The sequence below is a fragment of the Leptinotarsa decemlineata genome, unplaced genomic scaffold (assembly GCF_025532065.1).
Source record: "Leptinotarsa decemlineata unplaced genomic scaffold, Ldec_3_MD MMD2_tig00000199_RagTag_RagTag, whole genome shotgun sequence".
NCBI lineage: Eukaryota > Metazoa > Arthropoda > Insecta > Coleoptera > Chrysomelidae > Leptinotarsa > Leptinotarsa decemlineata.
In genome coordinates, this window is record NW_027412544.1 from 6,325,860 (window position 1) to 6,344,740 (window position 18,881).

The following is an 18,881-nucleotide window of genomic DNA, read 5'->3' on the forward strand; positions in this document are numbered from 1 at the left end:
AAAACCCAATTTATCAAAAGAGGAAAATGATATTCCTCAAAAAACAGTATATATATATATATATATATATATATATATATATATATATATATATATATATATATATATAATTTAATAACAAGATGAATAAATGAATAAAATTTAATTTATTATCGAAATATTGGAATAACTTATGTTATAAGAGTACACTTCCGTTCTGCTGATCACCCAAAGATATTTTCCAAGTTTTGTTCTCAACTAGTCAGCATAGACTGTCCTAATGTAGATTGTAGACTAGCGCATATGCCATCTGGAAATTTAGTTTTTTTTTGTGTATGTCAAATGAATTAGAGCCTTTACAATTTAACAACTGGAAAAGAATGTAAACGGAAAAGTGCATGTTTTGGATTTATTCTACAACAGAGGTTCCAGCCCTACTTTTTATAATATATTGTACTTGATATTATGAGTTCATCAACTGAACTGAAAAATATCTTATATTTCCTGAAGAAATAGTGATACTAAAACTCAGTGAATCTCAGCTGTGCATCCCATCAAATAAAAATATGCTTTGTCCAGACGGCTAATTTTTGACATGTTCATTAGTAACTATCCACACATTTTAAAAATAGTAAACAGAATCTAGGAAAAACCACAGGATAATTAAAAAAATAATGAATTTAATAAAAGAAACCTTTATTTCAGATTCGCTGTTTCAAACATATAAAGGTTAAATTAAAACAAAAAATAATTAATATTTAGCAAAAGAAGGAGTCATCTCATAGGCAACAAATTTATGATGAAACATCTATATTTTTCTATATACAAAATATCAATGTCAATTGAATAAAATAATAAATAATGAAACCAAAGTACAAATCAATTTTTTATTTTGATTTTTGTTGACACCAATTATATCTCCCAACTTTATTTGAAACAACTCATCTATCAATTAGACTCAAACAAAAGATTGAATATTTATCTCAAGGGCTGAACATGGATTTGTAAGATCAAATTTAGATAATACATCAGGATGCAAGACACCGATTTTGCCTATTGGTGTTCCATGACAGATTATTTCTGCACATCTTCCTGGGAAATAAGCAGGATCTGCAAAAATAAATATGTATTAATGGAATCGGCCGATACTTGATGAAAATCCATAACTAACGTATTCCAAAAACACTTTATTGTGAGATTTTCACTAAATTGTTTTACAAAAACGCAACACGTGTTTCGCCATACAATGGCTTCATCTGGCGTGACACGCCAGTGAAAATCTCACAATAAAGTGTTTTTGGAATACGTTAATAAATATGTACATTTAATTTTTACTGGTTTAGTGTTCAGTTCCCGAGCAGCCCCTAAGACTAAAGAGGATGAGATTTGGACTGTTGAACCAGAAACCTTTGTTGAAAGTACAAGAAATAGAAATATAAATAGTTTTATTCATCACACGGTGCTATTATGATCAGAAGGTCCAATAATAAGGTCCAAACATGTACATTTAATAATACGCCATACCTTCCTTTTTTCAATATCACACCAAACATTTTATCATCAGTATTGAAGTATAGGCTATCTTGACTTAATATCGATGTCTTACCATTTGCTGCTTTCAAATAGTATCCAACAGAATCTTTCTTACGGGACCATGATACCTCCAGGAGTAACATTATTTTATCTAGTAACCCATGAACAATTTCGAATCCTGCAGTTCTGTTGCAATTAACTGCACATATCCTTCTTTCATTCCTGGCACCTACCTCTGCAGAAGAAAATCCATATGAGCATCAAATTCAAAATATAACAAAATATAACATATTCCAGTTGGACGTTATTAGACAATTTGATGAAACTGAAATTTGCAACCTTTTCGCTCTCCGCTCACGGGGCGAGAAGGTTTTGAAATAAATCAAACTTTGAACTCCAAGCGAAATGAACGTCCTACTTGAACCATGCGTCATATGATTTGTTTACATGGAAAGTGGAACAGAAGCCAGAACATTAAAATCTTCTCGCGCGGATAATAGAGGGCTCAACAACAAATTAAAGAAATTTCATAGCACTCAAAAACAGAGTTGGGAACAAAATACTCTCATTACCAGGAAAATGTATTTCTGAATGCTTCATAAGACGCACTTTTACAAGTTGAAGCTTATGAAAAAAAATATGGCAAAAGGGACAATGGGCAAAACAGCAAGTCAGTTGCAGTTTGAAAAACCAGTAAAGAACAAAGTAATAAATTCTCGGAATGATATTATTTTATTACATTTATCTCTTCATGACACAACTATCTGAACTGTATAGTTTATTAAAACAATTTCAAGTTCACAAATGTTATTAAGTGTTATACTTCTAATATCGTTTTTCAACATTGTAAAATCAATCACATAGTTTTCAGGACTGATATCGAGTTTTCACTATTTATATTTCTTCATTTTCTTTTTCATTTACCTTGTTTGAGTTTGAATAACCTATTGATCTTTGGGAAAAGTGGAACGAACCTATGACATCAAGAACATATTAGAACAAAGTTTTTTGGCTCTTTTGCTTATTGACGTAGAAAATTAACTTTAAAGTTGACCTTCAAATGACCAATGAAGTCATTGCCGAGGTCAAAATAAAGATATCCATTTGAGGTTTTCTTTGCTTTGCTGCTTCTTTGAAAAATATTTTACCAGCAATAATATTCAGATGAGCCAGAACTTTTTGATCACATGATATTTTAGTTTCAAATAACAAGAAATGAATAATAAAATAAAAGTGAAGTGATGAATTAAGGCTTCAACTGAATTTTTATTTTATTTTACTCAATTTGTTGACATTTTTCAAATACTCTTTTATATATTCGTTTTTGTTTGTGGCATGTATGATATCATTTGTAAGATCCTCAGATAAACAAATTACTATCGCTATTATTAACAATATGACACATATATGAATAAAATTCACTTGATGAAAATAAAGATTCAAATGAAAATGAGGTTGGAAAAAAATCAGTAATAACAATATTTCTAAGATTTTATTATTCATGACAAGAATATATTGAATCAGGAGACCACGAGCAATATCATGGAGGTATAACAGAACTTACCTGCTTCAGAGTCCTTAAGTACAACATCCGATATTTCAAATATTTTTATTGGTAGAGGCATCTTCTTATTAGCTGAAATTGTTTTCAGGATACCTGGCAAAAGTGTAGTTCGACAGACTTGGAACTCAAGGGTTTTTGGGTTAGAGATATGAACTGCAGGTACTTGATCAATAGAATCAAGGCCCAACTTGGTCGAGATATCATCTCTTGAACACTGAAAAGAGAAAGTATAGTATGGAAAATCATCTTCAATGATATCAATAGTAATTATTTTCAAATATTATTTATTTTATTACCTTTATCTTAAAGAGCATACTGTAGACTTTTTATACCTTTCAATGATAGCCTCAAATGTTTTTCCAAAAGTAAAATATCGTAGCTCAAATGTCAGTGAATGGTACCATATATTATTTTCGCGTCAAATCACCATGGCCAATCAGGCTGGTGTTTGCAATACTTGCATCTACCCATGAGATGGGTATAGAGGGTCCCCACGTCAGATGCAGGGCCTGCCAAAAGCTGATTAGGCATTAGTCATATGCATATTTCCCATTTGGGATCTCAGCTTACATCTGGTGGCATATAGCTGCCCTATGGATTGGTATAGTGTATTTCTCATAAAGTGATACCATATCTAGTTGCTGCCTACAGGCAATAAATTAAATTAAAATAAGTTTCTGAGAAATCCTGTGTCATTGGCTATGTGTGTTTAATATATTGATTGTGAAAATACGAGTTTTGGGTTATTTTTCAATATTACTTCTGATTGAGGACTGAATTACCGTGTTCCATTCTTAACAACTACCAAGTGTATTTAGTAGGAGTTTCCTTATTCGAAAGAGACAAGGAGTTCAAATCAGACTCTTAAGGCCACCCTCTATTGAAGATAAAGACAAAATATCTGTAAATTATTCTGGAGTCATAGCTTTCTCTGTCCTCCAGGCCTTTTTATTTTATGGACTTTATTCGAGGTTAGATATTATAATCAAGAAAGTTTTGAAATCCAAAACTGTGATAGTATCTGTTACATCTTGTAATTTGAGGTAGTACTATTCCTACCATCCAGTTCACAGTAGAGGCGGTAGCTGATGAATTGGATGAGTTTCATAATTATTTCTTTTTTTTTGTAATGCCTTTTTGACCATAAATTTTGTCACCAACCTAGTTAATTTTAGTTAATTATTGTAACGAATCTGAAGCCGCCCCTGACCGATATGCCGGCCGACTCAGCGAACAAACACATGACATCACCGCGAAAGAATGCAGTCGAGAATCGCCGGTAAAACTCTAGCACCGAACCGACTACAGATTTCTAGAAAGTACCGTGACCGATATAAGCCCGGCTTCCCGACCCAAGAGGGCAGTTCAGAAAGTGAATCGAGCGGCAAAACAAGAAATTCAAACAGTAGAAATAAATTAAGCGTTAGTGTTAAGTGTTATAAATAAAATAGTTTGTGATTAGTGAAATATTGTTGGAAATAAATTTTGTTTAAGACAGTTAATTCGTTAATTTGTTACAATTGGTGATCAGAAGTGGATTTGTAAAATAAATCTGTGAGCGCTTGGTGGACAATCTTTGTATTGTGAGGAAATTGACTATAAGACTTATTTGTTCGCACAGAGAGACTGGTGATTCGTTGTGTTTCGCGAAGTGAGCAGTACCGGACTACGGAAATATAAACTGATAAACCTTTCTTGCGAAAAATAGACTTGTAAAAGTAAATAAGAGACAAAATATGTTCGAGGAAAGTGCGCCTAGCGGATTCGAAAGTCGCCAAATTTAAGCAAGAATTGGAGGAGAGGGAGATAGATTGTTCTGGAAAGAAATCAGTGCTCCAGAAGAGACTGAGGGATTACTTGACTGAATCAGGGGAAAATCCCGAAACAGGAGAAAAGGTGGTAGCATTAACACTGGCGTTGCGTGGGGAAGCAACGAATATTTTGCAAACCCTCACGGACCAAGAACAGGAATACTATGACCAACATATAAATCATCTTGAGCTACGGTATGGGCAGGCCTACCTAGAACACGTTTACCTTTCACAGCTGAAGAACCGCTGCCAGAAATCAGGAGAATTTCTACAGGAATTTGAAGACGACATTGCTCGATTGGTTCGTCTGGCATATCCTGCTACACCGGAAAATGTAATGTAGCAGTTAGCAATCCAGGCATTCTTGGACGGACTTCCCGACCAAGAAACGAGACAGGAATTGGCCGCGGTGGTAGTGCACCCTACTCACGATCGGAAGACCGTGGGTTCGATTCCTGCCTCGACCAGATATTTTTCTCAAGAGAATTTATCTGGTTGAAGCTGGGATGATTCTGTAACCGTGTTAGGAATCACACGTTAAAAGGTAAGACCTCGTTAGTCCTTAGCTCGTACAAGTTTCTCAACTTCTGAGAGTTGTCGTTCGTATGGGGGCGACAGCTGATTAATAGAAAAACATATTTTTTAGACAAATTGACACTAGCTCGTCCCAAACATCTCGTGAATGCACTGGCAAGCGCTTCGGAATTTGAGGCTGCAAAACAATCCTGCAAGAACCAGAACAAAGCTCGAACTATCGAGAAAGATGGACAGGTGCCTACTGATATTGAGGACACCATTAGAAAGGTAATAAAAGAAGTGTTGCTCGAGAGAAAACAAATAATATGTTGGAACTGTTGGGCATGTGCGTAGCAAATGTCCAAGCATTCAAAGAACCAACACCAAATCAGTAAGCCCCCGTAAAAAACGCAGATGCCCTGTCACAGAGACCATGTCCCGATGACTGCTCACATTACCGACGAGCAGAAGAGAAGGAAGCAGCTATTTGTAGAACTACAGCTGTAGATAATTGGGAGGATAATAAGATCAAGGAAGAGCAAGAAAACTACCCAGATCTTGGTTTAGTCATCGGATGTAGGAAAATTAATCAAAGACCATCGTGGCAGTAGGTAGCAGGTTATTCGCCAGCGGTTAAGTCATACTGGGCCCAATGAAACTCCCTTACCTTGGAAAACGGGGTTCTGAAGCGGGTGTTGGAGTCTGAAGACGGTGGAGAGGAAAGGCGCCAGACAGTGGTACCCAGGAACAGACGACAGGTAACTCAAGAAGAGCCACGAGACCTTTTCAAGGTTCCAGTTGATTACGCTCCAACATTACGAGAACAGAATCCAGAAGTCGGAGGAGTGCTACAGATGAAGAAGGACCAGAAGAAACATTTTCTAGTTGATGACCAAAAATTATTCTCGAGTCAAACCGTCCTATGAAGATGTCTGAAGAAGTCTTACCAGATTGAGGGACACGATGCTCGACAAGAATCTTGTGGACTTGGCAATTCCGAAATTAGCCTCTGGGCTCGACAAGCTGAATTGGAGAATTGTCAGAAGCATGTTGAAAACGATATTCAGATCCAGCGGCATCAAGATTATGGTGTGCAGTAACCATCTTCCACGACCGAGCATGAAGACTATGGAGTGTTACTTCCATCGAACTTCACAGTGAAGATATGAAAAGTCCTGCAGGTATCGACACACGCTAAGGATGATATTTTGGGGCGAAACGTCTTCAAGAAAAGGGCAATGTAACGAATCTGAAGCCGCCCCTGACCGATATGCCAGCCGACTCAGCGAACAAACACATGACATCACTGCGAAAGAATGCAGTCGGGAATCACCGGTAAAACTCTAGCACCGAACCGAGTACAGATTTCTAGAAAGGACCGTGACCGATATAAGCCCGGCTTCCCGACCCAAGAGGGCAGTTCAGAAAGTGAATCGAGCGGCTAAACAAGAAATTCAAATAGTGAAAATAAAATAAGCGTTAGTTTCTAAGCGTTGTAAATAAATTTGTCTGTGATTAGTGAAATATTGTTGGAAATAAATTTTTATAAGACAGTTAATTCGTTAATTTGTTACATTATTTAGCTAACTTGTTTATTTATGCTTGAATTGTTTTCACTCCTAGTAAGTACTGGGCTAGGGATTGGTGACATAATATTCAAAGTGAATGTAGTATTCACAGTCAGTATAGATGTGTTCTTCTTTGAACTATGTTGTATCAATTGAATCGCCCAAGAAACTCAAATCACTCACCTTCACTGAGTTAACCAATGTTCTACCGTACCTCATATACAGGCTGTTATTAGAGTACTGATGAGCAATGATGACATCAGTATGTCCTTTAGAGAATCGTATAGAGACCAATTGTTAGAACTTTCAAAAATAAGTAAAATATGGAATATCATTTTTTTTCTGTCAAGGACATCAACTGCTCCAGTTATTAACATTGTATAGTATAAACCTTGCTAGTAACTCCTTTGACTACATCACGAGCAGCATTTTTATTTAAATTAGAGTCGACCATGAAACTTGATGTAAGTCAATCCAAAATTAGCTCAGTTTTTCTTGTGAAAAAAATTATCACTGGTTTGATCTCTGAACTCTAGGTTGACAGAAGCGGATGCATAAACTTCTTCAGAATCTCTGTCACAAAATACCTAATTACTTCAATATCACTTACCAATGTGAAAGTTAAAGCTTCTGTGAACCCAGCTTCTGCTATCGGCCCTCTCAGTAAATCTGTCAGTTTATTTACAGCAAATTGCTGGCCAATCGTATTAGTTTTGGGAATAGTTCTTTTTATATTATTATATCCATAAGCAATTGCTACATCCTCATATATATCACAAGCATGTATTACATCATGTCTTGTTGGCGGTATAGTGACTTTAATATTATCAGGATTATTGGTCAGTTCAGCCCTCAAACACATTTTGGATAATAGTTTGACCATGCTTTCAGCAGATTCACTGAAACAAATAGTGTTAAGAATGAATAAAATATCAATATCTATGGAACATACTTAATACCAATTCTTTTATTGCATTTCTTAACAGATATTATTTCTGTTCTATAATCCAATTCTGGGTATAAAACTGCAGTTCCGTCAGTATTTACAACTTCGCAATACTCAATTTCATATTTTTCATTACAATACTCACTGAACATACATACCAGAGTATCAATAATAATTTTAGCCTAAAAAAGAAACATGAAAACCTTTGTTGAACAAATTGCAAGTAAGTTTTTTATGATTTTATGTAGTTTATAAATCATAATACTAAATATTGTTTTGATAATTACCTTAGTTAAATCAGTAGCAGTACATTCTATAAAAACATTTTTGGTCTCAAGTGTTATCCTTGTATGGTTGCCATTGATAACTGGAGGTAGAGATAAGACTACGCCATTACTATCTGTCACGACTGGATAAACTGGGCTATCCCTGATTATTGGTAAATATTGTTTCAGTTGGGCATGTGTCTTGAAATACCACAATCAACACCTTTCTTTTGTCATATACTATTTTATTTACTCACCGAATACAAAGTCATCAACTCCTCAGCTGTATATTCCTTGGCTTGATTAAGAGGAATAAATTTGATATCCTTGGGGGGTTTTGCATCATAGTAGAATGGTCCTTTAACTGTATCATAATCATGGGTACCTATTGCAACTAGAGATCTTTTACGAGCAATGTTCATGTGTAATTTGTCTTGCAAGTCTATGAAACTGTTATACCTATCCTGATCAAATTTTACATTACGTAAAATGCCAGCCACTGCGTAAGGCCGAATTCTTGCAGTGTCTGGTTTTATGATAAGTTTTTCCACATTGCTTTCTACTGGTTTGAGTGCTCGAAACTTTGGTTGTGGAATTCTGAAATTATTATTTACATAGAATATTTTCACTGATTTTTTAGATAACAGGGTTAACTTCAATACTAGCTCAGTCATGCCAGTGGAACTCATATGAAAAAAATTCTTTGAAATTAAGGATCTGACCATTTTTAGTTATCTCTTAATATTACGAATTTGGTCAGCTAAATGGGAGTGGAGACAGAGCTTCAATTCTGGTATGGAAAAAGTGTTTTCGTTAGATTAATTAAAGCCAGAAGTTCCAATTGTATCTGCTAATCTAATCTCCATAATTTTGGGTTTATTTTCTTTGAGCCCTCTCTCTGTTTATTATTTTTTTTTATAAAATTCATGGAGTTCTGCCTGCCTAACCATTGAGCGGGAAGAACAAAATAGTAATCTTTCACTTTTTGGAAAATCTAAATTTACAGCAATTACATAAGTACACTTATTTGTCTATTTGTTGTTAACTTAAGGCTTATTTGAACTTTTTTAAAAGAAGTCAAGAGGTTCTACTTCATCAACTGTCAGGCTGATGGAACCAAAATTGAATCCTTCTATTAAAAAACTTTTCTCACTTTCAATTACTCAGATTTTTCACTCAAAGAATTTATTATTTATTTATGGTACTATAGTTCTAGATGATTTCTTACAACTTCTATTTGATTGATTCAAAACAAAAACTTTTTTGTTTTTTGGGTATTTATTTAACCTTCCACATTTTAGTTTTTTTCAGTTGAGTAATGTTTTGGAAAGATATTCCGTTCCATTCCCAAACACAAAGTTCTCCTGTTTACATTATCAATTTTGTTGTCACATTTACATAGGTAGCATCAAATATAGCTGACTCAGTTCAACAGGTCACATTTAAACCAAAATAAAATTGATATTGGATTTTCAATTTTCATTCACAAAATTAGGATTGCAAAATTGCCTTCAGAAAGTCTGCAATTGCATCATTAGCATTTTCTTTTTAGTCAACTACAGGAAAACAACATTTAACTTACTTTCCTTGGAAGACAAGAAGTCCATGAACCAAACCTTCTAAACATAATAGATCATATCGATTTGCTGGTATATCAATTCTATAAATAATATCTTCGGAGGCATTTGCTGAAAGGTTTGAATCTTCACCCTGCTCCTTGGAAATTATTTGTTTTTCAGTGGTCTGCGGAATGAAAAATTATTAGTAATGCTTCTGTCGTTTTCATGTATTACTTACAACTTCATCCAATTCTAGTCCAAACTCAAAACACAGAGTTTGAAATTCTTCATCGGCTGCAAAAGGGAAAATACCTATGTTAATATTTGAAAGCTAACTGTGACTGATGTACTCACTGTATGATTTGCCCAAGGACTTGAATAATAAGTCACGCTTAACTCCTATAGTAGGCATTTCACAATATTTCAAATAACTAGTTGGAAGTTCAAAAATACAAATATTATTTTATAGGAATAAGATTATCACGTCAACAGAAAACGTTTTAATTACGAGGTTATGTATCTTTGGTTAGTTTCTTTTTAGGTTAATTCCAATGATGTCTCACAGTGAAAAAAAATCCATCTTGCCTTGTATTATAATTATTTATTTTGTGTTGTGTATTCATTCGAAAAAATTACATTACAATAACGGTAAGAGCTATATTTTACAGCATATACTTATTTTGTAGTGTTTTAATTTTTTTATTAATGTGCAGCGTTACATTTTACAACTGAATACTACTTTCTTTTGTTTGTATGTAAGATCAAATAAAATTTATAGAAATAAATTATTCAGTTTATTCATTAACAATGAAATTAATCTGAAAAATATTTGCAATATCTCTCTTATATAAATGTCACCAGGAATAATATAACATTTTTGAAAATCCTTGAGTTCTACACAAATTCAATTGATGTATGTATAGTCTATTGCGAAGTACTTTTCGTTCCAGGGATAATGACCACTGAAAAATATTTGATGTCTTCCATGATCTAGGCATGTGGAAATCAAATCAGTACTCCTTATTACACAAGGTATATACATTAAATAAGGCAGGAATTGATATGTTCTCCTATAACCATTTTTTTGCGAAATTTCTGTCATATAGCTTCATTGAACTGAATAATGATGATAAAATAAGTAATGACCGTTGAAAATACAGACGAAAGTACTTTTTGATTGACCTGAAAGAAACCTGTGGCAGAAAAGTGTGAAATCAGATGTTCTTCAAAATCAGCAAACCAGAGGATTTCGTCTCAGATCGGCGACTTTTCAAGTACGTGATGACTAAGATAACATATATTTACTATGATAAAATGAGTATTGACCGCTGAAAATACAGAAAAAAGTAGTTTTTGATTGACCTGAAAGAAACCTGCGACCGAAAATTCTGGAATCAGATGTAAAATCAGCGAATGTGTCATATCTGTCTGAATAGCTTTGCAAATACCACGTTATATCTGACCATTAATTTGAAATTGAAAATGGTTATAGCCAGGTTATTTTTCAAAGATAGAAATATGTCATCCCGTAAAATTGAAGGAAATGAGAAATTGAGCAATGTTCTATTCTATCTCGGAATTTAGGAAACGTTTTTAATAAAAGCTCCTCGGATAGCACCACTTCCGCGACTTCTCACAAATAAATTCGTCATATTTCAACCCAATCACAAAACATATTGTTAAATCATACATAAACCTCTTTTTTTCCGATATACAGTTACAGTTAGCGGTTCGCCCCGGCTCCACACGGGTGTATCCCTGCATTTTAAATCTTCGAAAATATTCATTCAAATTACATGTTGTAAAGGGCCATATTGATCTATATTGAATGCACAATGTATTTAAGGTACTCAATTGAATAAGGATCAATACTGTATTGCTTAAAATCGCTTTGTAAATAAGCCATTAGTTATTGAGGATAAAAAATGGTTATTGTGGGTTATGCCTAAGATATAGATATACTTCATAAAAATATATTCTAATTGTTTCAGTAAGTTTGAACTAAAAAAGTATGTTTCCTGTTCGTCCTAATAGTGCTCTGGTTAGTGACATCGTTAGTGACAGTGTTCAACAAAAGTCACACGGATCACTAACGATCCACAAATATTTACACCATTATTTAGTCACAAATAAGAATTTGAAATTCAAAATACTGAAAATCGCCTAATTGTGAAACGTTACTAGTAGGTGAAACACGATCAAACTTTGACATCTGTCACTGCCAAACAAATGATTTCCTGAATAGTCACAGCCAGAGTAATGACAATATGAACTGAGCGTGACGTCACTTTTACATATATTCCACCTGCGGATCACTCGTCTTGGCCATGGAAATATGCAACACGTAAAACATCGAGACGTATGAGGACGGTAATGCACAGACCATATACCCGCCAGGACGACAATCGACAATCTCTCCTTTTAGTTGTAGAGTTACTGTTCTCTCTTCAATGGCTAGTCCATATTTAATATTGCATCACTGATCACAGCACAGAGCCAAACTTCAACCACAGTCATTGTACTGTCTCAAAACAACTGATAATATTATATTATCAAAAATATTTTGTTTTTTATTACTGGATCTACTGAAATACGGAGTACGGACTAGTTGCAAGGAGTACACCTTTGACTAGTTTAAACAAAAGAATCCGACACCTATCTTGATTGATAGGCATAAAATCAATTTTTTGCTTTCATCATTTCAGGAATCAGTTTCAGATTTGATTTTTACAGATTGAAAAAATTTTAAATAACAGGTGAACAAAATGTCCAAACCTATTACATTCGTTACTGGAAACGCCAAAAAACTAGAAGAAGTAATTCTAATACTAGGATCAGATTTTCCTAAACAAATAGTAAATAAAAAACTAGACCTCCCAGAGCTACAAGGTGAATTGAATGAAATTTCTATTGGAAAAGCGAAGGAGGCCCACAGGCAAGTAATGGGACCAGTAATTGTAGAAGATACAGCTTTGTGTTTCAACTCCCTAAAAGGCCTTCCAGGCCCTTACGTTAAATGGTTCTTAGAAAAAATGGGACCAGAAGGTTTACATAAAATGTTACATGGATTTGAAGACAAGTCAGCTCAAGCTGTTTGCACCTTCGCTTATCACCCAGGGGGAGAAAAGGATGAAGTGATACTTTTTCAAGGAAGAACTGATGGAACAATTGTAAGCCCCAGAGGTCCCCGTGATTTCGGGTGGGACCCTTGTTTTCAACCTAATGGATTCGATCTTACCTATGCTGAAATGCCAAAAGAGGAGAAAAATAAAATATCTCATAGATATAAGGCACTTGACTTGTTGAAAAAATATTTTACCAAATCTGAAATATAATAGATGAAATGTGAATAAGAAACAATAAGGTTTTGGGTTTAACTTATGCATTTCATACAAAAAAATGTGGAAAATTTCGATAGGAAGTAAGATAGAGCAATAAAGTTTAAAATAAAAATGCCCCTTTCAATTGAAACAATTAGAAAATCAAGTCATAGATAACCCAAAAATATTTAAATTCTGGTTTTACTTGAAAGAAATACAGTATTTAACATCAATTGATTTTTCTTGAATTGAAGAGTTTTTTGAATGCAAGAGTTCAGGTTGAGAAAGTTAATTTTGAACTTTATAAAAAAGACTAATTGAAAGTACTTATTTCAGTAGGAAGTTTTTCCTTTCAACTTTTAGCAACAGAAGTCCAAATTGAAAATATCTCAAACTAGTTTTGCGAAATATTTATATTTTTTTGATCATTTAATGAATTATTCGATTGAGGCTCTACAAAAAAGCTAGACAATACAACAAAGAAGCAAATATTCTGTAATATTATTTATTCATAGGCAAGTGAATATCAAAACTATGTTATATATTATAGTATTTATTTGAAAAATCATTTGCATTTGTGGCGTGGTAATTTGTTTCCTTTGACAAAAAAAAATGATAAACTATGTTTAATAAAGTATACTGAGTGTAAAATGATTCAGTGCTTCAAATAATGGTACAATTACAATTTGGATTTTTTGTACCTATATAAAACATTTTTTTGTAATATTTCTAGTTTTGCAGAAACTTATCCCAACTTCAAATGGAAAATCTAATATATTTTTACATTTTTGAATTTAGCAGTTAAATTTTGCATACAAAAATTATATTGTGGGGAACTATTGCAAAGTACTTTTCGTTCCAGGGGTTATGATTATAATAATAATAATAATATTTATTAACTTCTCTCGTTAAAAAGTATAAAATTTCTTTCACAAAATAGTACACAGTAACAATTACTGAAAAATATTTGCTTTGCTTCCATGATATATGTGGAAATCAAATCAGTACTCCTTATTACAAAAGTTATATCCATTAAATAAGTCAGCAATTGATATTTACTCCTATAGCCATTCTTTTTTGCGAAATTTTTTTCATACAGCTTTATTGAACTGAATAATGATTATAAAATAAGTAATGACCGCTGAAAATACAGACGAAAGTACTTTTTGATTGACCTGAAAGAAACCTGCGGCAGAAAATTGTGGAATCAGATGTTCTGCAAAATCAGCAAAGGAAAGGATTTCGTCTCGGATTGGCGACTTTTCTAGTACGTGATGACTCAGATAACATATAGTAACTATGTTACGACCAGTTTTCTCCACTCCATTGCATGCCATAACTATAGCTACTGTTGAAAGCTGAAAATGAAAAATATATATAAACAATTTCATGTTTTTTTGAGAAATTTGTAGTTTGTGATCAATGCAACTCATGGTCACCAGCAGGGCCGTCGCCATGGGGGGAACCCCCCCCCTGCTTTTTCGACTTGGGAAAAAGTTGGTAAATTTTGGGCCGTGAAAATAGAAAAAAAATAATAGTAAAAAAGTGAATAATTAAAAAAATAAAAATGAGAGGAAAGTAAGGGAGTGGTAATAAGAAAAGGGAAAGAACCAGGAGAAGGTTGGGATTTCCCAACATGCATAACTTGGAGATTCCATACTTTGAAATTCTGAGTTGTTTGTTTTGTTTGTTTCCCAAGTAAGAGAACAGTCCACAACTTTTGAGGTGACAATTTTACAAAATTCCCAACTTTTCGCTGTTTTTTCGACTTGGAAAAGTTGGGAAATTTCGGGCCGTGAAAATAAAAAAATAATACTAGAAAACAATAAGCACAATATTATTTAAGTGTTGTTTCCTTTAATTTGTATTGAATATTCCTATACATGGTAGATATGGTGGAAGACCAAGGACCTAGGTCCAAAGTAAAATAATTCCCATTATTATTTTTATGATTTCCAAAATTTATTTTTGTTTGTACATACCCTAACGGGCATAAGCATTCAGCCAATCTTTGGATAGCTAAGTAAGAAAATTAATATATTATACTAGTAACTAATCTCTCGGCTTTCATTTTTTCGAAAGTTGGGAAATTTTGCTGGTGGGGTTGGGAAAATTTGGTGCTGAATGCTTATGCCCTAACGGGCATAAATCTTTGGATAGCTAAGTAAGAAAATTAATATATTATAGTAGTAACTATAAATCTCTCGGCTTTCATTTTTTCGAAAGTTGGGAAATTTTGCTGGTGGGGTTGGGAAAATTTGGATTCCCTCCCCTGTCTGGCTTTTCTTTTCGCTACGGCCCTGGTCACCAGTCCAACTGAGAAAGTAACTGTTGCAGTGAAACGCGTATTGGAAATAAATTCTATAGTGTGCAAATTTGTAATTATCATGAATAGTGTTATTGATTTTTAGCATCAAATGACGAGTTGTAATCAAAATATAATTTTAGACTTTTCATGATTGATTTTCGATCAAAGTAGATCATGGAAAGGTTTTATAGGTTCATGAAATAATCTCTTCAGATTAGATTACTTTTAGTCCTCAATATTTTTATTTTCTCATGGATAGAATGCCTTCTTAACATGTTCGCTGATCTAGCCATCTGTTCTATAATTTGAATGAACAGAAAATTATAATTAGATTATTATTCGATTCGTAATTTCGGACACAGTAATTAACGATTCAAGCCAAACAAAGTTATATACAATATTTTAAACAAAAAATATGGACTCGTTTCTCGCGAATAAGTATCTCAAAAACAATTGCAGTAGGTATAAGACCAATATTTATAGTTTAAATTGCCTGATGGGTGATCGAAGTTTTTGTGGAGAGTAGAGAGAATTTTCAAAACAAAACTAGAATCATGTAGAGAAGAAACATATAAGCAAACAAAGTTTCGAAGCCCAACTATGTACATCCATATATTTTTCGAAAATGCAAAACAATGTCTTATAATGGTATCACCTCCTTTTCTTATTGAATGTGTAGATAATAAAATGACTTGAGAAAAACGCATACATGAATTGGTAGCCAGTGTTTGTTTTTTTTTAACAATTGGGGGATGGTGGGGGAATCACGGACGCGGGGTAATCGCGGACGTGTATGTTATTTTACTATGTTAGAAAAGAATGAAAGATATTCCGAGTGATGCAATCGTGAGTCCATCCCAGACGTAGTGCCGCGCATAAGAGGTGAAGTGACGACGCGCTCGTTTTACAAGGTATATTTATTTAAAGATTTATCAACAATTTCATATATATTTTTTACTAAAATTGAATAGGTGTATAATATTTTTGGTATTACATAGAAAGGTCACATTATTTTTTCGAATTAATGTATCATTTAACAATGTTTTTGGTGAGTAACCGCGTGCACCACGCTATTACAACCTCAAATAAAAATATTGGTTTGTGGCTGTGGTACCTATTGTGTGTGTCGGCTAATAGTGGGTGATTTTAGGAGAGTAATTCCGGCCATCCGCAATTACCCCTAGGTACACACCGTATAGTTCATATAGTTTATTTTATATCCTTTTTTATTATATATCCTTGTTTTCTGCCCTGTACCTATATGAAATTGTTAATGATGTATTTTAAAATATACTTATATTTGACTGACTATATTTTAGATGCCATGAAATTACCAAAGAAAGACTGAGACACTTTCACTTGGAAAAGCAGCTGCTGTTTATTCTGTTCCGAAAAGTACTATACATGACTATCTCAAGAAAGAAGTTATAAAGGAGCCAAAAACTGGCAGAAAGACTATATTTCCTGAAGAACAAAAAAGAGAGTTAGAGGACTATATCATGAAATGCAGTACCTAAATTATTTTATGGTTAAACTATAGAAATGATATGCTGCACTGGAAAAACTACTTAACAATTTTTTTTGTATATGTAAAATGCCAAATGTGGCTGAAAAAAGTTCGTTAGTTTTATTCATTAGCGCATTAGCCAGTTCTCAAGGCCAGTTGAGCTCCAATGATGAATGGTCATACATATGGGATTAGTAAGATATCGAGGAAACATCTGACACATCTCTGATAGACCAATTTACTTGCACCCAGTAGAAAGAAAAGAAGAAGAAACAAGGCGAAGGAAAAATAATAAGAAAAAGAGTAAAAAAGATGAAACCAATTACCCGATTTCTTAGAGCTTAGAATTCACACCGCTTGCATCATTCCAATAGTATCATTTTTAATTACTTGATAGAATTGAATTAAACAGGATCGCAAAATATAAATCGATGTGTTTATTGCTCAGAATTACCTAACGTTTTGATAAACAAATGATATTCACTAATAGCGAAAGCCCCTTGTTACTATTTTGGGTCGATTTTATTAAATTCGTCAGCAGTTTTATGGATTATTCTGTAAAAACATTAACAATCGGTAGAGCCATTTGTAATTTGAGGTTAAAATTTATAAATACGATGTGAAATTAAATTATTAATACACTGCCCCGTTACTTGAAAATTATATTGAGACTAACCATGATAATAATTAAGACATTTTTACAAATAGAATTTTCTAGACACGTTTACCATAGCTTCATGTACCAATGAAGCTACGGTGTTGTAAAAAAAGTGAAACCGTAGAAACATTTCAATAAAAAACATGTAAATAATGTACGCTGTCAAACACTCTGAAAATAAAGAAATAGCCGACGACTCACGTTTGTTCAGCTATCTCTCTTCGATGTACTGAGTGTAAGTTATCACCAAAATAAGGCTGCGATAACTGTTTACTTTTCATTTTTCTCTTGCCAGGATGCCATATAAAAGTAGGTATGTTTCATCGCGTACCTATGCGTTGATGCAAACGCATTCTTTATTCGTTTTTGATAGTTACATTATTCCAAAAAATATGATAAACACGATTAATAATTCACAAATAAATAATAATATGATTTTAAGATAATTCATACTCACAGAATATAATGTTGCATAGGTGGCATTGATAAAATCAACTCCGTAATTGAATTCGAAATCGTTGGTATTACTATATGTTACAATATAGTTCAGATCGGCTAAAAGAACTAAAATGTTGGCCACCGTACCAAAGAAAATCGAATATCCAAAAATTATATTGACATTTCGAACGATTCTCTCCAGCATTCCATAAGTCTTTCTGATAGTAGCGATTTTCATCAAAACATTTTGCTTACTAACTTGCGAAATAATCAGAAATTCATTAGCTACGACATCTTTCAGGAGATTTTCAAGAAAAGTGAATCTTTTCTGCAACATTGTTATCGTACTCACTGCGAAAAAAGTCATATAGAACTGATAGTATGTGATAATTCTGTACAAAATGTATCCATTTTCACTTTCTGGTTTTTGCTTTGAAACCCACAAAAGAATTTCATAACCGTGGATTGCCACGTAGATAATATGCCAAATCAGTATTTTCAAACAAAACAACCAGTAACGAGAGTGATTATCGAATTTCTCTCTAGATAGTAAAACATCAATTTTTCGAAGGGTGAAAAATATTTCTTTCCATTTGTTGGTGTTATTTAATGCCCCCATAAAGGTAGAAACCATCAAAGACAATTCTGTGAGGCATTCAATAAATTCCGTTGTTATTTGCGAAACAGAACTGTCCGTCCAAAATACTTGTGATCTGTTTATTAAAGAAAAAACGCTACCGACTATTGCAGACAGTAGCAAGACGTGAATGTATGCCTTCTGTATGGAATAAGTCACCTTATTCTTATTGTTCTTTTCTTTCCAGGAGGAAGTGACCCCTAGAAACTTTCCAAATTTATGATGAAGTTTTATAATGGAAATGTCTCTCTTCATAACTACTTTCACTGAA

At 33.5% G+C, this 18,881-nt stretch overlaps 3 protein-coding genes and 1 long non-coding RNA gene across 5 annotated transcripts; 2 read left to right on the forward strand and 2 right to left on the reverse strand.

Moving 5' to 3' along the window:
- Positions 1 to 658: 658 nt before the first annotated feature.
- On the reverse strand, positions 659 to 10,375 carry beta-PheRS (phenylalanine--tRNA ligase beta subunit). The gene is made up of 10 exons (XM_023159966.2): positions 10,097 to 10,375; positions 9,981 to 10,036; positions 9,766 to 9,926; positions 8,441 to 8,780; positions 8,205 to 8,384; positions 7,924 to 8,099; positions 7,582 to 7,870; positions 3,077 to 3,290; positions 1,586 to 1,747; positions 659 to 1,089 (listed from the first exon to the last, which is right to left on the reverse strand). Exons 1-10 carry the CDS (start codon positions 10,152 to 10,154, stop codon positions 938 to 940), a joined length of 1,788 nt encoding a protein of 595 aa, XP_023015734.1. The 5' UTR covers positions 10,155 to 10,375; the 3' UTR covers positions 659 to 937.
- Positions 10,284 to 17,557, forward strand: LOC141481396 (uncharacterized). Its single transcript, XR_012464934.1, has 3 exons — positions 10,284 to 10,390; positions 10,693 to 10,774; positions 16,690 to 17,557. It is a non-coding gene; the product is annotated as an uncharacterized lncRNA (long non-coding RNA).
- LOC111505196 (inosine triphosphate pyrophosphatase) lies at positions 12,228 to 13,195 on the forward strand. Its single transcript, XM_023159967.2, has one exon. The coding sequence runs from the start codon at positions 12,508 to 12,510 to the stop codon at positions 13,075 to 13,077; it is 570 nt and encodes a 189-aa protein (XP_023015735.1). The 5' UTR covers positions 12,228 to 12,507; the 3' UTR covers positions 13,078 to 13,195.
- On the reverse strand, positions 13,584 to 18,443 carry LOC141481395 (uncharacterized). 2 transcript variants are annotated; one of them, XM_074172844.1, is made up of 2 exons: positions 17,993 to 18,443; positions 13,584 to 14,420 (listed from the first exon to the last, which is right to left on the reverse strand). In XM_074172844.1, exons 1-2 carry the CDS (start codon positions 18,338 to 18,340, stop codon positions 14,154 to 14,156), a joined length of 615 nt encoding a protein of 204 aa, XP_074028945.1. In that variant the 5' UTR covers positions 18,341 to 18,443; the 3' UTR covers positions 13,584 to 14,153. The 2 variants fall into 2 exon arrangements, 1 of the variants encoding a protein (XP_074028945.1); XR_012464933.1 differs by lacking the exon at positions 17,993 to 18,443 and adding an exon at positions 17,554 to 17,689 and having other exon boundaries at positions 14,285 to 14,420.
- Positions 18,444 to 18,881: the final 438 nt, after the last annotated feature.